Genomic DNA, 20,398 nt, shown 5'->3' on the forward strand with positions numbered 1-20,398 from the left:
AACTTGATTTTGTTTCAAGAATGTGTGATTTCAACTTTTTAAAAGCTGAATTTAACTTTTTAAATCTGTTTTATAGCTTTCAATCTGCTGAGTCAAAGAAATTAAAACATTGCTACTGATCAAGTTCGAACATGTTCAGAAAAGATTTTCATTATGACGTAAACATTTGTTTCCTAACAAACACTCAATTATTACAACAACTACTATGACGTGGTGAGATTTTTCAATATTATATCCAGAAATACTTTTCCCAATCTGCAAAATTTTTGTTATTATTATATATATTAAACATAAAGTTTAGAGATATAGCCATATGTGAGAGTATGCGGTATTGACGCTAATGACATGTTAACTCCATGCCACAGCTGTAGCATGGATTGAATTCCAAATTCAATTCATAAGTCGAAGAACTGTTCAAAAAATAAAAAATAATCAAAGAAAATATTTCGAAAAAATGCATTTCAAACGTCAAATTTTGACACTTAATTCAGTAGATGCCCTCTTCAGCTTACACTAGAATCAACTCTCATTTGTTACTTGGGGATCAATTGAAAAAAAAGAGCATGTTAGTTTAAAAAAAAACGAAAAAAACTCAAAAAAAAAATTTTTTTAACACATGACCTCTGACCTTTGACCCCAAAAAAGAGGGTTCCAAAAAATACTTGGGATGAAACTGATTGTTCAGTAAGACTCAGCATACTCTAAAGTACAAAACATCTCATCACACTCGTCAAATTTTACTCATCCGTTATGGAGATAATTAGCCTCTAATTAGCGACTAATTAAGGGTTAATTAACCTAATTACTAATTACTGAAAAAAAAATTCAAATTTTTGCAACGGTTTTGTTTTCACTGCTTGATGCCCGACATTATTGCTCATAAGCATCATCATCAAAAAACGGCTCCTTCACCGATTTTCGAAACATCTGGCAATTAATGTCACATTAACATCTGGCATTAATTAGCATATGAAGTACCCTAAGGAAAGATGTTAGATCGGTTTTCTTTAAATTTTTGGACTTATTGGGCCCTCAGTGTAAATTTATCTCATAACAGCTGTCATCAAAAAAGGCCTCAGAAAAAAGACACATGTTTATGTCATGTAATTGTCATGTAATTGTTAATTAATGACTTGATTGACAGAAAAACAAATTTTTTTTCTGTTTATTTTTGAGCAATTTTTTTATATGGGTCCTATGTTTTTCGGCACGGGGAGCATTTTTGCTCATCACACTTAAGAACATAGGACAACTCTAACCATCCGTAATTGAAATTGCATAAAATAGCGCTTTTTATTACAATATTGAATATTAGCATGTTTTTCCAGGATCTCAACAAAAGTTTTTTGACACAAACGATGATCAGCAATACTCGGTAGGGTTCCCTGTGGTGGTATTTTTTGGCATACGATTGCAATGGAGAGTTGAAAACACATCTTTTTTCTCTCAAAAGTAACAAAATTTCGAAATAAAGGTATGCGCCAAAACCGACCAATCAGAAAACAGCATTTCAAAACTTCGAATTTGGCGCCTATGCAGTACTGTAGTCTCTAATACTGTAAACCCGAGAAGCCATTTCTTGTTCATTCGTTTCTCTAGCTCAACTGTTCGTACTCGAGTTTAACAATTCGTTCTTACTAAAGTTAGACAATTCAAAAATGGGTTTCCAGTGTCGTTATTGTGATTCTATTCTGAGTACAAAAGGAAATCGCTCCAGGCATGAGCATAAATTCCATCCTGATGAGATTGGTTTACCCGTATATCAATGCTCATTATGTGAGTTTACTTGTCGGAAGATTTCTTTGCTCGAAGAACACATGAAAACTGCACACCAACGATTCACCAATTGCTGTCAAAGCTGCCTACTCGGATTCAACGATTGCCATCTTTACGTACAGCATATGACTTCCGTTCATCACTTACCCGTCCTAGGTGAACAATTTCAGCCTCGAGACACTCCGTTGGAAAGTGCATTCCATGGAGTACTGAGATCGTTCGAGTCAACAGCGGCCGAAGAGTCCAATGATCTCGAAAACTTTATGAGGATACAAAAACCCAAAATAGACACTCTAATAAGTGAGCAGTTGACCCAGGGTCCTCAAAAAGTTCAACTGTGTGCAAAATTGCGGCTTGTCAAAGTTATGTATGATGAGCCAGATATGCCAGAAGATGACCGTATTGAAATATACGCAAACTCTCTGATGTCTCCTGTCTATGCAAACGGACTGTCGGATGAAGCGTATTGGCAAATGGTGGAGAAGATGATGAGCGTATTGACAACATTCAACTCTTTGGGGAGTGGTTGGACACTCGAAAAAGTTCTCAAAGTTGACGTCAAATTCGCACGTTTCAGACCAATTCTTGGTTCATCATACATCGCGTTGCCGTCAAAAATTGCCAACTGCAGAGGATTGCTCAACGTTAGGAACCATGAAGATCGAGATTGCTTCAGGTATTGTTTTGTGGCCGCTTATCACATGTATCATCAGATAAGTTTAGATAGAATTGATCGAAACTATCAAACCGACAAAACTTCACCAACTACATACAATCAACCAGGACTGCATCAACCTCTGGGCGATTTTACTATGCCCATGGGCTTTGAAGACATTCCTCAATTTAAAACACTCAACAACGTTCAGATAAACGTGTTTGGATACGATAACGGCCAGTTTTTCCCTCTAAAATTTTCGTCATACAGCTCAGATTTTGTAATGGATTTACTTTTGCTGTACGACTGTGACCGTCATCACTACGTCCTCATTACAAACCTGGTGAAGGTTGTTTGCTACGTGCGAGGACTTGATTACAGATTCTCCTACAAAATTCGTCGAAACTGTTTTTGGATTTGTCGAGAAGGACTTGAAAGATACAACCTACATCTCAATAACTGTTGCAAAAATGCACCTGCTGTTATTCATATGCCTTCAAGTGAGAACAGCTCATACAAACTCACGAACTTGGCTGCTACATGGTTTGTCCCTCTTGTTATCTATTTTGACTTCGAGTCTTTCTTACGACCCGTGTCTTCTTGCAAGGGACCAAGTGATAAAGCCTTTACACAGGTCAAGGAGATACATGAACCGTGTGGCTTTGCGCTAACAGTGATAGATCACCACTCATCAAAGCCAATCTTTCATCATGTAGACAGTTCTCCTGCTTGCATGACATATTTTGTCAAAATGCTTCACAAACTAGCCAGAGATATTTATCAGCAGAAAAGGAAGCACCCTTTCTTCAAAGGCGATAGACGAAACTTGGGAAAGTCTAACGCTACGCACTGTTGGATTTGTGAAAAATCGTTTTCAGAAACGGAAGATCCAGAGAACACAATTGACCTGGACCATTGCCACTACAGTGGTAAATTCTTGGGATGGGCACATGAGAAATGCAATCGCTTGAGACGAAATATCAATTTCACCCCTGTTGTGGGCCATAATATTCAAAATTATGACTTACATCACATTTGCTTGGCACTGAACAACTGCGAGCCAACCACAACCATCAGCGTCATACCAGCCACCGACGAAAGATACATATCATTGACATTTGGTGTGCTTATTGACACTTTCGTAACGGAAAAGGGAAAAACAGTGAAAGTTTACGAATATCTTCGATTCATAGACTCCTTCAAGATGATGAACAGTTCTTTAGAGAAACTTGTTGAAATTTTACCCGATGACAGTTTCGAAATAATGAGGGCAATGTTTTCTACATTATCTGATGCTAACCTTCAGCTACTTAAACAGAAAGGCTACTACCCTTACTCTTATGTGACTGGTCGGTCCAAGTTCAGTGACACCAGTCTCCCACCACTGAGCAAGTGGGGTAACACTCTGGACGGAGGGGCAGTGAAGGTAACGGAGACTATTTTACAACATGCACGCAGGATGTGGGAAATTCTGGAATGTGGAACACTGCAGGATTATCATGACTCATACTTGAAGCTCGACTGTGCACTACTCGCATGTGCTTGCGAATTCCATCGACAGTTGAGTTTCGATACGTATAAACTGGACTGTATGCACTTCTTCACCCTACCCAATATGGCTAAGGAAGCATCACTTAGAATCTGCAAAGCCAATGTCGAGTTAGACTGAGCGCGAACACTTGGACATGATTGAACCCGCAATTCGCGGTGGAGTCACATCTGTCTTTGAAAGTCGGCGCTTCACTGCAAATAACTCCTATATTCCCAACCACGATAGCACGGAGGAATCCTGTTTTGGTTTCTGTGTCGACGCTAATAACCTTTATGGTGGCGTAATGCAATTAGAGAAACTACCGCTCGCCGACTTTGCGTTCAACACAGATATTCAACTTCAAGAGATTTTGGACACCGCCGATGACGCTAGCATTGGATACTTTGTAGAGGTCGATATCTCTTACCCGCCAAGCCTTCATGATGAGCATCGCGATTTTCCGTTGGCGCCCACAAAAGACGTGGTTGAAGATGAGTGGTTGAGCGATTACCAGATCGAATTAAAAGAACAACACAATCTCCCATCTTCCAAATTAAAGAAACTCCTGCAAACGTTCTTTGATAAAGAGAGATACGTGGTCCACTACAAACTGCTGAAACTCTATGTCCAACTCGGCTTGGTAATCAGGAAAGTTCACAGAGTGCTTCAATTTCGACAAGAAAACTGGCTGTCGCCATACATTACACTAAATAGTGAAAAGCGGCAAGTTGCGTCAAACAAGTTTGAAGAGAACTTTTATAAACTGATGAATAATGCAGTTTATGGTAAAAACTGCGAATCGAAAAGACGCAGAAATAAAATAACAATCTCACGAGATGCCGAGCATGCGCTGAAGATAATATCCAGATTTGAGTTTGATCGCTATATGATCTTTGGGGAGAATTTAGCAGCTTTGACCACACGACCAAAGTCCATTTATTGGAACACTCCCACTATTGTGGGAGCGACTATATTAGATCTTGCAAAATTCCACATGTACTCATTCCATTACAATGTCATGCGCCCCAACTTTAATTGTCGCCTTCTTTACAGCGATACAGATAGTCTCCTTTATGCGATAAAAAGCGACGATTTTTATACAGAGTTATCGCAGAAGCCTCAGTCAGTATTAAGTCATTTTGATTTCTCAAATTACCCACCCAATCACTTTCTTTACGATACCACTAACAAAAGTGTAGTCCTCAAACACAAGGACGAATTCGCCGGCGACTATATTACTGACTTTATCTGTTTGAAGCCGAAGCAGTACTCCATCCTGTCAAAAAGTAAGTTTATTCTCTCATAAAACAAAATTGTTAGTTGTTGTATAAAAATTCGTATTGGGTTGATAGGCATCTGGAAGGTGTTAAATCGTATTATATTTACATAGGGGGTTAGTAATTATAATAGCACCTAATTTTTCTCATTTCTTTCTTTCTTTTAGGTTGTCGAAAACTTCCAGCAAAAGGGGTGACGAGGGCCGCACAACAACATCTTCGCCACGTCGACTTCTTAAACACTCTCAGCACTGGAATCCACCTGCGCTCAGAGAACACCAGGATTGTGTCCGACCACCACAGGCTGCAGACAGTTACTACAAACAAAATTTGTTTGTCAGCTTTTGACAACAAGCGCTATATACTACCCGATGGCATAAAAACCCTCCCGTTTGGCCATTATGAAATTGTCGATTATGCTATCGATGAAATTGATTGGAATAACGACGATGTGGAATGGGATTATGACGATTTTAGCGACTTACTTTTGAGCTCTAGCCCAGAGTGGGATAACAGTTTTGTTGTACCACATTCCTCTCCAGATACCACCCAAAGCTCCAACACATGGCAACCACCAGACCCCGGTTTTGTCGCTGCTCAGAATATAAATGATTCGGATATTGAAAGTAGCGATATCGTTGATTTCGATGCCAGTTTTGAAGAAAACTCTACGCCCGATAATCCGTTCATTAATTTTGAGGCAGAAGAAGCAAGTGAAAGCGAGTCAGAGGGCCCAGTGTGCAAAACTGCAAGGCGATATTAGTGTGCATAATTAAATTTAATTGCCCAGAGAGAGAGAGAGAGAGACACGCAAAATTGAACCAGTATTGATTTTGCATGCAGTGTGAAATTTGGTTTTAATTTAATTTGTTTGAGTGTTTTGAAATCAAAAGCAAGCGGCGAGACAGAAAGCAAAGTTAAAGGGAAACAAAAGCGGCAAGACTCAAAAGGGAAAGATTGAATAGGAGAGGGATATAAACAGCGGCGGAAAGATTTTATCCCGCCTATCCTATTCCCACTTAACCGCCACTACCTATTATCCTATGGTTAATAGTCGAATGATAACCCCCCCTTTCTTTACGTAGGTATTATATACTACTATTATCATTTCAAACAATTGATACATCCAGTTTCTTGCATCGAAAATGAGAGGGTGCATCAAGAAGAAATGGTTGAAACTTTGTACTTTGTGCGGTTTTGTGACAAATTCTTCAAACGCTGACAAAATTTCCTCTGAAACTAAGATTATGTATTTGTATTTGAAACATATTTTAAAAATTTGAATTAATTGAACAATATTCAAAATTAACCTTTTAAATAATTAGCTTCTAAACACTTATAATGACTCTCAAACCCAAAAACACATTAGAATTTTCATCAGTTTTGGCGAACTAGAACTGAAAAAATAGAATTTTTAGCGTTTAAAATTAACAAAGTCTCAACTCAGGTCCTGACTTTGTTCTTTCTCTAGAGCACCAAATATAGCAAGAACCTATATCATAACCTCTCTTATTACTTATTTAATTTACTTTTTGCGCTTAACTGGAGCTCTGGCGCAAGATTGATGTCACATAAACGCAAAGCATCCCAACACATCGCATAGGCCTCGATTTTGCTGTTATTGTATAGTTTCTATTAATTTATCAAAAATTAAAATAATAAAATTAATTCTAAAATTGATTTGAATTTAGAATCCCGCTTAGTTTGCTGACAGATTAGCATAATTCTTGGTCGTGCTTATACCAACTTAGCGTCATTTACAAAATCAAAGTTCAATATAAACAATGAACTTTTTATACAGATTTTAGTGAGTATTATTTATGCGAGATTTTAGCCGTTGATTTAGAATTCCTGGCCGTAAAGACTCTTGAAAGGAGATCAGTAGATCTAATAGTGCTCTCGCTGTTGTCTTAAATGACTATTATAAACCCCACGGACAAAAACCTTCTTATTTTATACAGGAAATAAACCCCCCAAGGAAAAAAACCCCAATTTAAGTTTGACTTTTAGTCGTGTTAATTTGTTCGTTAATCTGTGATGTTAATCTGTGATAGATTCATGTCAAGTCCCACGGGACACTAAGGCATGACCATGGCCGGAGAGCCATGGTCAGACGCGCTAAATGCGCTTTAATAGTCAAGTGGGGGTTTATTTCCGTGGGTTTTTTTTCCTGAAACCGATTATTAAGTATAGGTTAAATCTATTCCACAATTATTTTCAAAGAGCAGCACTTATGTAAATTGACATCGCATTTCTCCAAAGCATCCCAACACATCACATGAGCCTCGATTTTGCTATAATAGTATAACTCCTATAAATAGTTCCAGTAATTTAATTTTTAAAAGTTTTTTCTAACTTTTATTTTGCTATAATTTCTTTCAAACAGGAGCACTTGCGTGAGATAGACATACTGAACGGGGACGTGTTGGGACTGAAGAGCAAAGTGGGTGCGTGTGAAGCAGAGATCAGAGACGTGAATTATAAATTGCAGAGCTCAGAGCAGTACGCATATTCTCTTAGAAAGGACTTGGACGAAAAGGAGAAACAGATCAGTAAGTTACAAACTTCCAAATTTCAAGGGTTTTATTCTGTTCAATATTGTCTTTGACATGAATTCTTTTTGTCCAAAACGAATGGAAGTGATTTTCGACAAAAGCGGCATAACACAAAACACAATCATCCAAAACAGTCGCAATAAAAGGTTGTGTTTTGTGTTATGCCGCTGTTGTCGAAAGTCACTTCCGTTCGTTTTCGACAAAAAGAATTCATGCCAGTGATAAATATTTAAATTGTGGCGGATGGTGTAAGGCTCCCTTTTTTCTCCCACTCCAAGGCTCCCTCTATCCTTCCACAAATACACAACAAAGACCCCTGAAATCCCACAACCAACTATCCCATCCAAACCAATCTCACTGCCTCCACACTCCAGACAAACACTCAACTTAAACCACCAGAAACCAACGAAAATACCAAAACCAAATAAATGCAAACCAAAGTGAAAGCGCGAGTTAAAAGGTGGCGTAAACTACCACCTGCGAAAATGCAATTAGCAGTTCACTGCTAATTGAACACATTAAAAATCAAATCAATTAAATTGTGGCGGATGGTGTAAATGAAATTCACACGCCAATGATTGCTAATTCTGATGTCTTCGTATATGTGAGTTCCTCGTTTGATAAAATTTTGTGTAGGAACCATATAAGATCTTGTATGAAAACCGGGATTCATATATAACATTCTATGTGATTACCAGGAATCATGTATCACCTTCCCTCGCAATTTAAGAAGAGAGTTTCTTAGCTTTTTTCATTTTTTGCACACTTTTATAGTTTGAATGAATTTTTTTATGAAAATAGAAAATCAAATCGAAGTGTCTGAGAAAGGGATAAAACAGAAAAGGGATAATATTGAGGTTCTCTTGCGCAGCAAAAATTACTTTCGAAACAATACGTGCACTTTGGTAGCTTTTGTGAAATTGATTTAGGATCCAACTTAGAAATAAATTTTTCTAAAAACTGTCCTCTCTATATGTAGTGTTTGATGTCTTTTTAAGCAACAATTGTTAATGAGAAGGCTTGTTATGCAATAATTTACACAATAGTTTTCCCAAACTGAAGTGTGCGCTAGAAATTGTCCTGATCAGAGCATTTCGAGCGCACACCTTACCATTTTGCGCTCAAAATTATAAGACGATTTCGAGTACAGTAGCGCACTTAGGTCTGATCATAAATGGCTTCGAGCACAACTGCGTCTAATCGTAAACGGCTTAGAGAGCTAATGTGTCTGATCAGAAACTATTTAGAATGCAAGTGGGTCTGATCAGACACTACATTGAGTGCAAGATTTTTTCCATTTTTTTGTATTGTTAATGAAGGATGCTGCAATAATAAAGTAGACTTGTGATCAGAGGCGCACCTATAGTCCATTGACCTCTGATCAGAAACTGGGTTTTATTTTCTTTAGCAATACTTTTACAATTGGCGCTTCCCTAGTTGGGAATATTACTGCAAACCATCAGTTCTTAATGAAAATAATTTAAGAGCAAATATAAGAGATTTATTCATATCTAAAATATATCTCTGACCGGACTATTTCGAGCGCACTTGAGTCTAATCAAAACTGGTTTCGCGCGCGCTTGTGTGTGGTCATTAATGGCTTCACGCGCAACTGGTTCTGATCATAAACGGTACGAGCGTAACTGTGTCTGATCATAAGCGGTTCGAGCGCAACTGGGTCTTATGAAAAACGGTTCGAGCACAAGAAAGTCGATAATCCTGCGCTCGAAGCCCTTCGATGAGAGAGCATTTCGACCGCAACTGATTCCAATCAAAAACGATTCCAAGTGCAAGTGCGTCTGATCAGAAGTGAATTCAAGCGCAGGTATATCTGATCAGGATCTGATCAGCAGGTATATCAGATCTTTTGGAGCGCGCAGAAACTGTCAAGAGCATTTGTGTCTGATCAGAGACGAATTCAGTCGAACTTCAAACGCATGTTCAGAGAAACTTTTGGTCTGGGGCGGTCTGATCAGGACAATTTCGCGCACAACTCAGCCTGGGTTTCGCTCATTGATTGCTAAGTGATAAACTGCATGCTATTATTCAAAACAGAGACAATTTTGAGTACGTTAACTCGCCAAAATATAGTAATATGTGCATTCATTCAAGGTAGATCAAAAACCTCTGAAAAGCAATGCTCACAGCGGCTCCTGATTGCTAACTTTGTAGATGCTTAACTTTTTTCTCATTATTTAAATAGCCAAAATATAAACAGAAATACTGAGGTGATTGCTGCTCAGCATGGTGTCATTTTGGCTCAAAAGCAAAAAAGACTGGCTTTTGACAGGGTACTTTCAATGTTTGTTTGAAAAATTTTCAAATACAGGTCTTAAATGCGGGGAAGGGATGATCGAGATTTAAAATGAATTTTTCGAAGTGAATTCTTCAGAGTCACGCAATTTTGCTGAAAAACTTTTTGTAAGTCACAAAATATAGAAAAATTACGTTAAGGTCTTTTCCCGTTACGTTTAAGTGAATACTGGGCATTAAAACTTTGGAAATGGACTTTTGGTATATCAGATTTCTAACATTTAGGGCATTTTCCTTTTTTATATATTCATATGAAGAAAATCTGTTCGTTTTGGTATTTTGAGCTTCAGTTTTTCTTATTTTTCTCTGCCCCTTGTAGAGGTTATAGCGCTTCCAGTAAAAACACAAAAAACATCTGAAAATTCTCAATTGCTTTTATATTTTTTTATTCCGTCTCGTTTCTCTTTTTTTGGAACTCAAAATGAATATTAATTCATCTGAAATAATAATAAGTTAATTTTAGGTTGCTAGGGTGTTTTTTCTGGCTAAGAGTTTTGTAAAAAAAGTCATTCGCCCTTGATTTTCTCATTCTACCTAAAATTTAAAATTACTGGTGAAAACAAAGAATAAATTAAGCCTTGAAGATATCTTGAATTTATTCACAAAGAACAGTTTGGTATTGAAATTTTTTTTAGCTAAAAACGTTCTGTTATCTTCCTACGCGTAAAACGAGGAATGCGAGCAGGGGGATTTTTTTCTCTTCTGCGTAAGGATTAAGGAAAAAATGTCACTTGTATACAAACTGCAACTGATAATACTCTTTAACACTAGAAAACGTTTTATTATACAAGAAATTAATTGTAAATTTCCTGTCAACTTAGTTTAATATTTCTAAATGCTGTTTGTACATGTTCGTATTCTGTTTTTTTTTACAATGTTTTATTTTTTACATTTTGGCTTTCTCCGTAGTGTCATTTTCGTGTGACAACGATTGCTCGTTTAATTTTGGCGTCCTTTTTAGGCGATTCTCTTCAGAAATATCAACATGAGAAGTATCAGAATCAGGCGAAAGATAGAAAAATTGAGGAATTGAAGACACAGCTGAATGCCAGGAGCTACACTGGCACTGGTACTGGATCTGCAACGGTAAGATATGCAAACCACCATATACTGGATATCGAATATGAGGTGATTCGGCACCCGGATAGCAATCCAGCATTGAAGTTCAGACTTCCGGTTCAGACTTCCGGCATTACACTATTGATTGGGTTCGCAACTCGTTCTTTTTACCACGAGAAATATAAATAGGGATAAAGCTTCTCAGAAAGCATAATTTAGGCCGTAGCTATATTACGGTTTCTTTGGAGTATTTTGGTTCCGGAAGCACATTTTGCGGACACTTTCAAAATCTTCCTAAGTCTGTCGATGCCCATTCTAACATTGTCCAAAACTTAACATGTGATTACTTCTATCTTCAGCTAAATTTATAACTTTTGTTCACGCATCATAGAGGAAAAACCAAAATCAATATTTTGAAAAAGTTTAAGAAATAATTTCAAAGTCATCCACCATTATTCAAGAAATAATAATTTCAAAGTTTAAGAAAAACAAATGCACATGGAGGAAAAAGAAAAGAGATTGATCAGAGATTTAGATTTGCCTTTTTAAGACAACTTCATAACACATTCAAACTTGATTCTGCCATGTAACATTCTCCTAACTCCACTTTCTGAAATTAAAGTTATCTTTTCGAACTTGTCTAATTAACAAAATAACTAACAAGACATCTTCTATGTACCTTTCGCTACAATCTATATTAACTTCAGAAAAAAATTCTATTTTTCATTTGGAGCTTAAGTGACCTGAATTGTTAAAGAGTACATTAAATTTGCAAACCTGTATTTGATAAATGTTATAACAAATTGCAATAAAATTCGGTGTATTTATTTTTTCTGAATAAAAATTCAGAAAAATTTAAATTTAAAATTTAAAAATTTCACAATTTACTCTATTTTTTGGTTCTTCAGATTTTGGAGCGTCAGCTAGGGATATGAACAATGGTAATTTTTAAAAATCCATTATAACACAATTCGCTGTTGATGAAAGGCACTCTTATAGAAAAAATTTGACGAAAAATTATTGATTACTATTTAATAATTTTTCCGATAAACATTGAAGACACTTAAAATGTCTTGAATTATGTCTCTTGGAAAATTTCCGGCTTAGTTTCGAGACAACTTGTGCTTAAACTTTGCGATATATAATAATTTTTATTAAGTTTTTCAAAAGTAAATAAGAATTCGGTAATTAACTGTTCAGAATTTTTCAAAATTTAGTTTTTTTTAATAGTTACTGATATTTAACAGAACTCTCAGTCAATATAGCTAGCTATATCTGCAATTTTCTGTTAAATTTTTAAGTTTTAACAAACATATCGTTTTCCAGAATTTTTATAACTATTTAATCGATGCCGTCGCTTTGTTGCAGTAAGATGCTCACTCAGCCATCATTTAAAATTTGATTAGTTTTTGCATTTGCGAATGATTCAGTAAGCAAAAGTTATCGAAATAAAATTTGAAGAAAGTATTTTTCTGCACAAATTTAAGAACAAAATGGTCTGACAACATTTAATTTTTAGAACCTCTTTTTAGTTTTTGGACATTAAAAAGGTGGACTAAGCTTTTTAACAGAGTTTCAGATGCTTTAATATTTCTGTTTTGATGATTTGTTTTTTCTTTAAAAAACGCTGGTTAAGTCTAAATAATTTCGATGCATAATTTCGTGACTTAAAAAAACTGAGTTATTAATAAAGAAATGTGTCTTGTCATTCAACAATTTTTAGAACAATTGGAATCACGGGGTTCTCATTAGAATCAGAAACTGAGAAGAGCAGTAAAACATCACTACAAACAAAATCAAAATTGTTTTAAAAATCGTTGCATGACAAAATACATTTTTTATTATTAACTCCCTTTCTTTAAGTCACGAAATTATGTATTCATATTAATTAGACTCATTATTCAAACTCAAACTCAACTCGTTGCTTTGTTTATACAGCCTTCCATCTACCAAATCGGAGGGCAGTGAAAAACTCAAAAAGTTTTCCCTGCCTCTACCTACTAAAACGGTTTTACTAAAAAGAGGTACGGAAAATTTTTTTGTGTGTTTTTCGTTGCCCTCCGAATTGAAAGATGGAAGGCTGTATAAACAAAACAATGAGTTGAGTTTGAGTTTTTAAAGAAAATTGTGTTGCAAAATAGTCCTGAATAATTACTAAAAAAAATTTTGCCAAGTGGTAAAATTTTTTTGCACCAATTATATCAGAGCCAACAAACTACGGGCAAATTTTGAGAAACTCACGAAGAGAAAAGATTTTTCGCATACGCATTATCTCCAAAATCAGAAAATCATATCATTAATGTTTAGTTTCTAATGTGCTCAATTTAGCCCAGACAACTTCCATACAATGTAATTCTCTTCAGTTTGTTTATGAAAAAAATCGGTATTGACCCCCACGCGGCCAACCAATTGTCTAGACAAAAGTCTGGGATCTCAAACTGGTGGCCTATTTTCCCACGCCAAGAGGTATACAACAGCTTTTTTTAAACAAACTTGAGAATTGAACTTCTTTGAACATTTTGTAGCAGACTCGCACGAGCCCTCATGCTGAAAATAATGTCTTCAAATCCCTGAGGGTGACTTAGCGGCTGGTGGAGGGTCGGAATTTTTTAAAGAGAATCTTTACATATGAGTATTTCAGAATGCCTCAAAAGCATCTCTTAAATATCACCCGAAGGTATGTGATGTCTTTTTTGGAATCCACCACTTTCTATTGCCGAGTTGCCATCATCACATATACAAATTATGACATTTCTACAGTTCACTTTATTCTGTCATGAGGCATCAATTCACAGCACTTCTGAAAAGTTCACAGCTGTCAGTAAATTCCATAAATTATATCATTAATCAGTTTTTCAAAGTAGTAAATGCAGGTTACGTTGGGCGCTAGTGGTAATGGCAGGCTCCTCAAAATTTTATTGATTGCCGCCTATTAGAATTGGGAAAAAGTAAATGCTGTTTTCTGATTAATTGCTCTCAAATGAAGTTTGTAGCGATTATATTAGTCCAGTGGTCTTATTTCATGCGATATTTCGCTTGAGCGATTTTTTGTCTGACCTTTTTGTCTTTAGAAAAATTGAATAATCAGGTATCTTCCCTGGACATGCTTCCCCGCGGTGCCCGCGGCTCGTTCACCCCACGCCCCTTCAATTAAGTTAAAGCTTGGCACCCTAAACAGTAACTAATTACGCGCAATTGGTTTCAGAGCAATCAGACTGTCATTAGTCGGTTATATTTGGTTTATTGCTCAATAATTCACTCAGAAGATTTACCTACTTTGAGGTTGGATTTGAACGTTAATACAAATTTGCTCTGCAGTCGCGTTGTGCGGAAAACCGAAAGAAAAAAAATTTTTCTTACAGAAATAATCTAAAGTTCGATTGTGCTAGATTCATATCAGGTCCCAAAGGCCACTGAGGAATGACGACAAGTGGTATATAATCTAGCATATAGAATTAAGCAATTTAAAATTCAGTTTAATTGAACGCATTAAGTCACAGAGGTTTAGATTTCTCTCCCAATCTTCTGGGCTGAATATTCTTCTTTACCTTTGGTACTTGTATTTGGTGACGTCACCGTTTCGTTCCTCTGATTAATTGCTCTTGAACGAAGTTCATAGCAATTATTGTAAACGTGTGTGTCTTTTTTATGCAAAATTTTTGCTTGACTTTGAATTTTGAATTTTCGAGTGACTTTTACGCCCTTGACTTTTTGCGTTTCGCGTCATCTAAAAATTTCTCTCAATCACGATTTCAAGCAGCTCAACTCAATTAGCGACAATTTAATACTAAAAAATCAAATGAAAATTGCGCCGAATTTGGTGTCATTTTTTACTTTAAATCTTGGTAGTGGTATATGTCAGCCTCTAATGTGGTTATTTGAAGCCCACTATTGAACTTTTTAGTACTCCCCCCTTCAAGTTTTTAAACCCCCACCTCCCCGACTGAAGCAGGCTGCAATTAATTAGAGCTCCCACTAGTCGTTCGAGAGCAATTCTTCCGACGTTTAGTCGGTTATGTTTAAGGATATGAGAACTTCTGTCGTTAATCTATTTCTGCTGAAACAAATAATCATTTCACAACCAGCACTATGCAAGTTTGGCAATTAACTTCTGTTGTTAAAATCTATGAGAAGGCCAAATAAAAGCATCAAAAAGTTAGTATGAAAAGTATCTGCACTGTTCGCTTCAAACGTAAGAAAGCTTTGAAACGGTTTGATAGAATCAGCAATTCAGTTCGGTGGGTTTTTCTAACTAAAAAATTGACACCGAGGCATTCTTTCGTTAAGCACAGAGCAGAACAAAAAGACGATGAGAAAACGTTAGGATTATTGTCATTTTTCTAAGAATAGCTGCGACAGCTGAGTGGAGCTATGGATAAATGGAAAGCTGCTGTCTTAGGCATATCTACCCAAATAAAATTGTAGACAGATAGAAGAGAGCGAAAAAGTGCGCATACATTGTTCACTCAAACAGTAAGAAAACAAGAAGTGAGATTCTTTGCAAAAGGAGGAGAATTTCAAAGCACTTTTAAAAAAATATACTCAAGTTTTTCCCACAAAGATTGCTTTCTGTTATAATTGTTCAGAAGCTGGTTCTGTGTTTGTGAGCACTTTTGACCATTTTAAACAGCTGGAATCGAGTATAAAGAGCAATTTAAATTTATTTTAGCCTATTTTTGTTGTACACAATCCTAGCCGTTTTCATTATCTCCTAGGTTTTACACTTCACTGTGATTTTTGTGGTTTTTGTCAAGAATTTAGCAAATTTTTGAGATGTTTTTGAGAAGTTCTTTTTGTTAGAAATATCGGTTAAATTTAATCAGTTTAGTGCCTATTTTTGTTTATATTTCGCACATTTTGACACTTGTGGTTTTTATTTTGTTTTCAAATTTTGTCATCATGTTTTTTTTCCACCTTTCATTAGAGCCATTCAGCTAACTGACGACAGGTTAGCTTCAATTTCACGTCTTAAGCATATTCGAATTTTTTGCCCTATCTGCAATAAAATTAACACATAGAACAGACATAGAAGTGAGTGAACAAGTCCTAGAAAGAATCAATCCCTAGTACAATTCAACTTTCCTGAATTTTGAGAAAAATGTGTCACAAAACAGTTTAAATTCTTGAAAATGTATTGATTACAGTGGGCAGTTACCACTTTTTGATTTTGAATTCAAATAAATATGTTTGGCTTGGAATTGTTACCCCCTCTCCTCTTGCTTTTTATGTTTTCAAAATAACATTCGAACAAACAAAAAAGTGCGTTTGCAAATGGCCCGGTTTGTTCAGCATTATATGAGGCGGGTTTAGACATTATATATTTTTAAATATCTTCATCTGTTCGTAAAATTAAGTAGTTATTGATTGTAATTTTCTACTAGTTTGCGGGAAAACAATCCTGTTATTATATTTAGGACTCTTCATTCTATGTGCGTATCGTAAACCTCCCATCGTTACCCCTCTCATAATCCTAATCATTTAATCTCTTCTGATTTATTCTACCCTAAAATTGATATTTTTCATAGCAAAAAAAATATGTAAAATTTATGTAACATAAATTAAATGTGAACTTCTCCCCTTTCTCTGTGATCATTGTCTTAATTTTTTGTCAGCAAATGCAGCCCACTGACTTACAGCAGATTTATATTACAGTAATATTCTTTCGGTTTTTGATGTATTGAGTTGTCAATGATTTGAAAAGTGACTGGGCGAATTTGTTAGATTTTCAGTGAATTTATTAATAACGACTATTGAAAGATAAGAGTCTAAAGAACCTATTTGACTGACACACATGACAGACAGCATCCAAATGCCTCAACAGTACAATAAATCAACTGAATTCTATACTGAACGCAAAAAGTAAATTAGCACGCCCTTGTTTTGCGAAATAAAAATGGATCTTTTTATGCAATATTGATTCAATTTGAGATCAAGATTGGAGAAATATTTTACTTTTTCCCTTCTCTTGTGAAACGTGGATTGAGTTTATCAACTTTTTTTACGTGTTTTGGCAAATTTGTTGGTATCTCAAGCTTTATAAGAGGTCATTTTCGAAACTATATTTCTTAAATACCTTAATATGTACGAAAATTTTTAACATTGTGAGAAAAAAATCAGCTGTTATATTTAGGACTCTTCATTCTATGTACGTATAATTAAACATCCACTCATTACTCCCACCCCCCCCCCCCCCTAATAATCCCCTAATCTCTTTTGATTTTGTTTTACCCATTGATATCTTTCACATCAAAAAACTGGTGTGATGTGTAAAATTTCATCCTTATAAGCCCCTTTTACCCCTTTTAACATATATCATATATCAATTTCTCCTCTTTCTCTAAAAATATTACCTGAATTTCTGTCAGAAAAATTCAACTCAATGACTTGCGGCAGATTTATTTTACAGTAACGGTTTTTTCTCTTTTTTGATGTTTTGAGATGAATGTTTTGGGATCAATGGAGAAAAAATATTTTTTTAAAATTCTGATTACAAGTTGACGTAATATTGCTTCAAAAATAGAATTTTTACTTCGGAGTACTAGGGGCTATTTACTAAAAGGGGTTGTTCAGTACCAACATATATGTTCAATTTAAACTTATGTTTTGACGCACCACCGTTTACAAGTCATATAAACAATTAAATTCACTTCAATTGCAACTTTTCCCGTGAACTAAAAACTATTTTAGCAAAGAAATTGAAAATTTGCAGCTGAATTTCAGAGTCGCTACGACACTTACGATTCCCCGACAGCCTCAGCCGCCCTCTCAAAGTGGAGTTCGCTCAAATCTGATGTACTAGCCAAGAACTCTGGTCTCTACTCCTCCAACTCAAACTTGACCCCTGGCTCGTCCGGATATGACTCGACGACCTCATCTGGTGTTTTGGGTACTGGAGGCGCTTATGACTCATCGTTAGCTTGTTTTTTTTTCTCACCATAAATTTCTTCAGATCCGGGTTATATCGACTCCCCCCCCCCCCCCCCCCCCCCTAATTCCTCCCATTTTGATGTTGTAAAAGGATGTGAGCTTAAGCTGAATAAAACCCAACCAAACGTTTTAATCGCGCGTCATTTTAATCGTCCGAGGGTATTCGGTTATGTTTTTAATACCCCCCCATCCCCCAGGGTAGTAGGTAATCGCCTCCCATATTATTTTCGCATGCAACAACTTCTGAAAACAAAAATTAACTCACGCGATAGAAAAAATAGATAAATAATTTTTAATGAAGACAACAACTCTGCTTGCTACAGGAGGTCATTGTCTCGAGCGTCCTTCGCCACATCTCGTGAACCCTCCCCTAGTACAGGCAGATACGGATCCTCATCATCGGCTCTGGGTCGAACTGGTGGAACCCTCGGGTCATCTTCCGCTCTGGGCAAATACTCTGCGGGTGGAACGGGTGGATCTTCTTACTCGTCAAAATACAAATGAAGATTCAGAACACAATATTGAAAGTTTCAGAAGAAATCAACAAAAATTGCGAAAAATCGAATTTCAGAACACTGAGAAACTGGACAAATACTAAAAAAACTTAGTCAAACTTTTCAATTCTATTACAGTATGACTGAACATTAACAATTAACAGCCATCCGATATTAATTGTACATAGCTTTGAAAAATTCAATCTTAAAGAATAATTCTCTTAATTCTTTACATATTAGTTAAATTTGAAGTAATAAAAGCTGAATTATAACAATGAAAGACGACAGCCCAATAATATTATTTATTTTTACGGGAAACATTTTTTGGACTTCTTCATTCAACTTTGATTACAAGGATAGCCTCTGAAATGGGCTCCAATTAAAACACTCACAGCACATATTGTTCTGATAAGCAGGATAGGTGAGGGCAGTAGTTTGGATAGCGAGAAAAGACTGATTTGGGATCAAAAACTCACAAAATAACCTTTTTACCCTGAAAACTTCCAGAGGTTACTTGCAATTGAAATCCGAAGAGATATATTTTTTCAGTTGTCATTGTTGATGTCATCATAAAAAACTTTTTCAGATATCAGATAATGCAAAATAATAATAATAATATTTATAATATTACAATATGTAACTTTAACCTTGGGGTTATTCGAATTTACATGTTTGAGATTTTAAAAAAATTTCTCTGAGAGAAATTATTTTTGAACTCAATTTTAAATTTATTTTTGAAAATTAATTGGTCAATTTGAGTTTGACCTTCCCATAGACTAAGGAAAAATAACAGAAAGAAACACGATAATTTCTCCGTTTTTCGATTATAAATTCTGCCAGCAATTCACCGTGAATGCTAAGTTTACTTGCATAATTTTTTTAGAAAAGCGCTCAGCCCTAATGAAACTCATTGAAACAACCAGTGAAGCTCAAATTGAACCAATGAAGAACAATTTTACTAAAGGGCTTCAACCAACGTTATTAGAGGTGGTTACAGACCATTCATTATTGAAATCTTGAGAAGCTGAATATCAACAGGTGAGCGGCGGTTAAGGTGGTTTTTGGGCGTAGAACTTTGGACAGCAAGGTGGTATATTTTCAAAACTTTTCAAAACAAATGTCTCACCTTAATAATACCAGAGGATGCTAACAATTGAACACTAAACATTTTATGATTATGAAATCTTTTCTCGCTTCTTTCCCAAAGAAAAACCCTTTTTCCTTTAATATTTTTTCAAGAAAAGCATAAGAACTGAACAAATTTCAAATTTGTTTACTAGGAAATGAAAATGAAAATTAATTAAATTGTGTGTTGTATAACAGACCCAATACTATTTTTGATTCGCATAAATAAATCCAGTTTCCTTGTTTCTGGCATCTGTTTTTTAGTAGTTAATTGCCGCAACCTAAGTTCATCTGCTTAAAGTTAAAAAAATGCTAAGCTCGTAATATTTACTCAACAATTCAAATTGGTAACACAAATTGATTAATCAAAAAATTATATCCAACCGAATACCGAAAACAGTTCCAAGATTAGTAAAGTATATAATCAAAAATATCATTGCCTAAACAAAACATCAGAAAACCATGAAACGTGTCACAAAACTGAAAGAAATTTGCTTTAAATATCTGTTGAAGGGGTTTATATTTACGCAGACAAAAAATGAATGTGAGGACATATGGGATACCTGAATGTCAATAGATGAGCGGCGGTTAAGTAGGTTTTTGGGCGTAGAACTTTGGACGGCGAGGTAGTATATTTTGCTATCAAAACTTTTCAAAGCAAATGTCTCACCTTGAATAATACCAAA

At 35.7% G+C, this 20,398-nt stretch overlaps 1 protein-coding gene across 4 annotated transcripts in view; it reads left to right on the forward strand.

Annotated features, from left to right (window-relative positions):
• The window catches only part of LOC142349742 (uncharacterized), a 103,252-nt gene extending 84,449 nt beyond the window's left edge, over window positions 1–18,803 (forward strand). The window contains exons 7-12 of one of the 4 annotated variants that reach the window (XM_075401484.1): window positions 7,626–7,791; window positions 11,069–11,193; window positions 16,581–16,595; window positions 17,297–17,311; window positions 17,887–18,077; window positions 18,417–18,803. In XM_075401484.1, coding sequence (XP_075257599.1) covers window positions 7,626–7,791; window positions 11,069–11,193; window positions 16,581–16,595; window positions 17,297–17,311; window positions 17,887–18,077; window positions 18,417–18,597 — 693 coding nt within the window. In that variant the 3' untranslated portion in view covers window positions 18,598–18,803. Of the gene's footprint in view, window positions 1–7,625; window positions 7,792–11,068; window positions 11,194–13,807; window positions 13,931–16,580; window positions 16,596–17,296; window positions 17,312–17,886; window positions 18,078–18,416 lie in introns of those variants that run through there. The other 3 variants (XM_075401487.1, XM_075401488.1, XM_075401489.1) reach the window with 3 other exon arrangements.
• The last annotated feature ends 1,595 nt before the right edge of the window (window positions 18,804–20,398 follow it).

This window comes from Convolutriloba macropyga, chromosome 11, assembly GCF_964194025.1.
Source record: "Convolutriloba macropyga chromosome 11, txConMacr16.3, whole genome shotgun sequence".
NCBI classification, from domain to species: Eukaryota; Metazoa; Xenacoelomorpha; order Acoela; family Convolutidae; genus Convolutriloba; species Convolutriloba macropyga.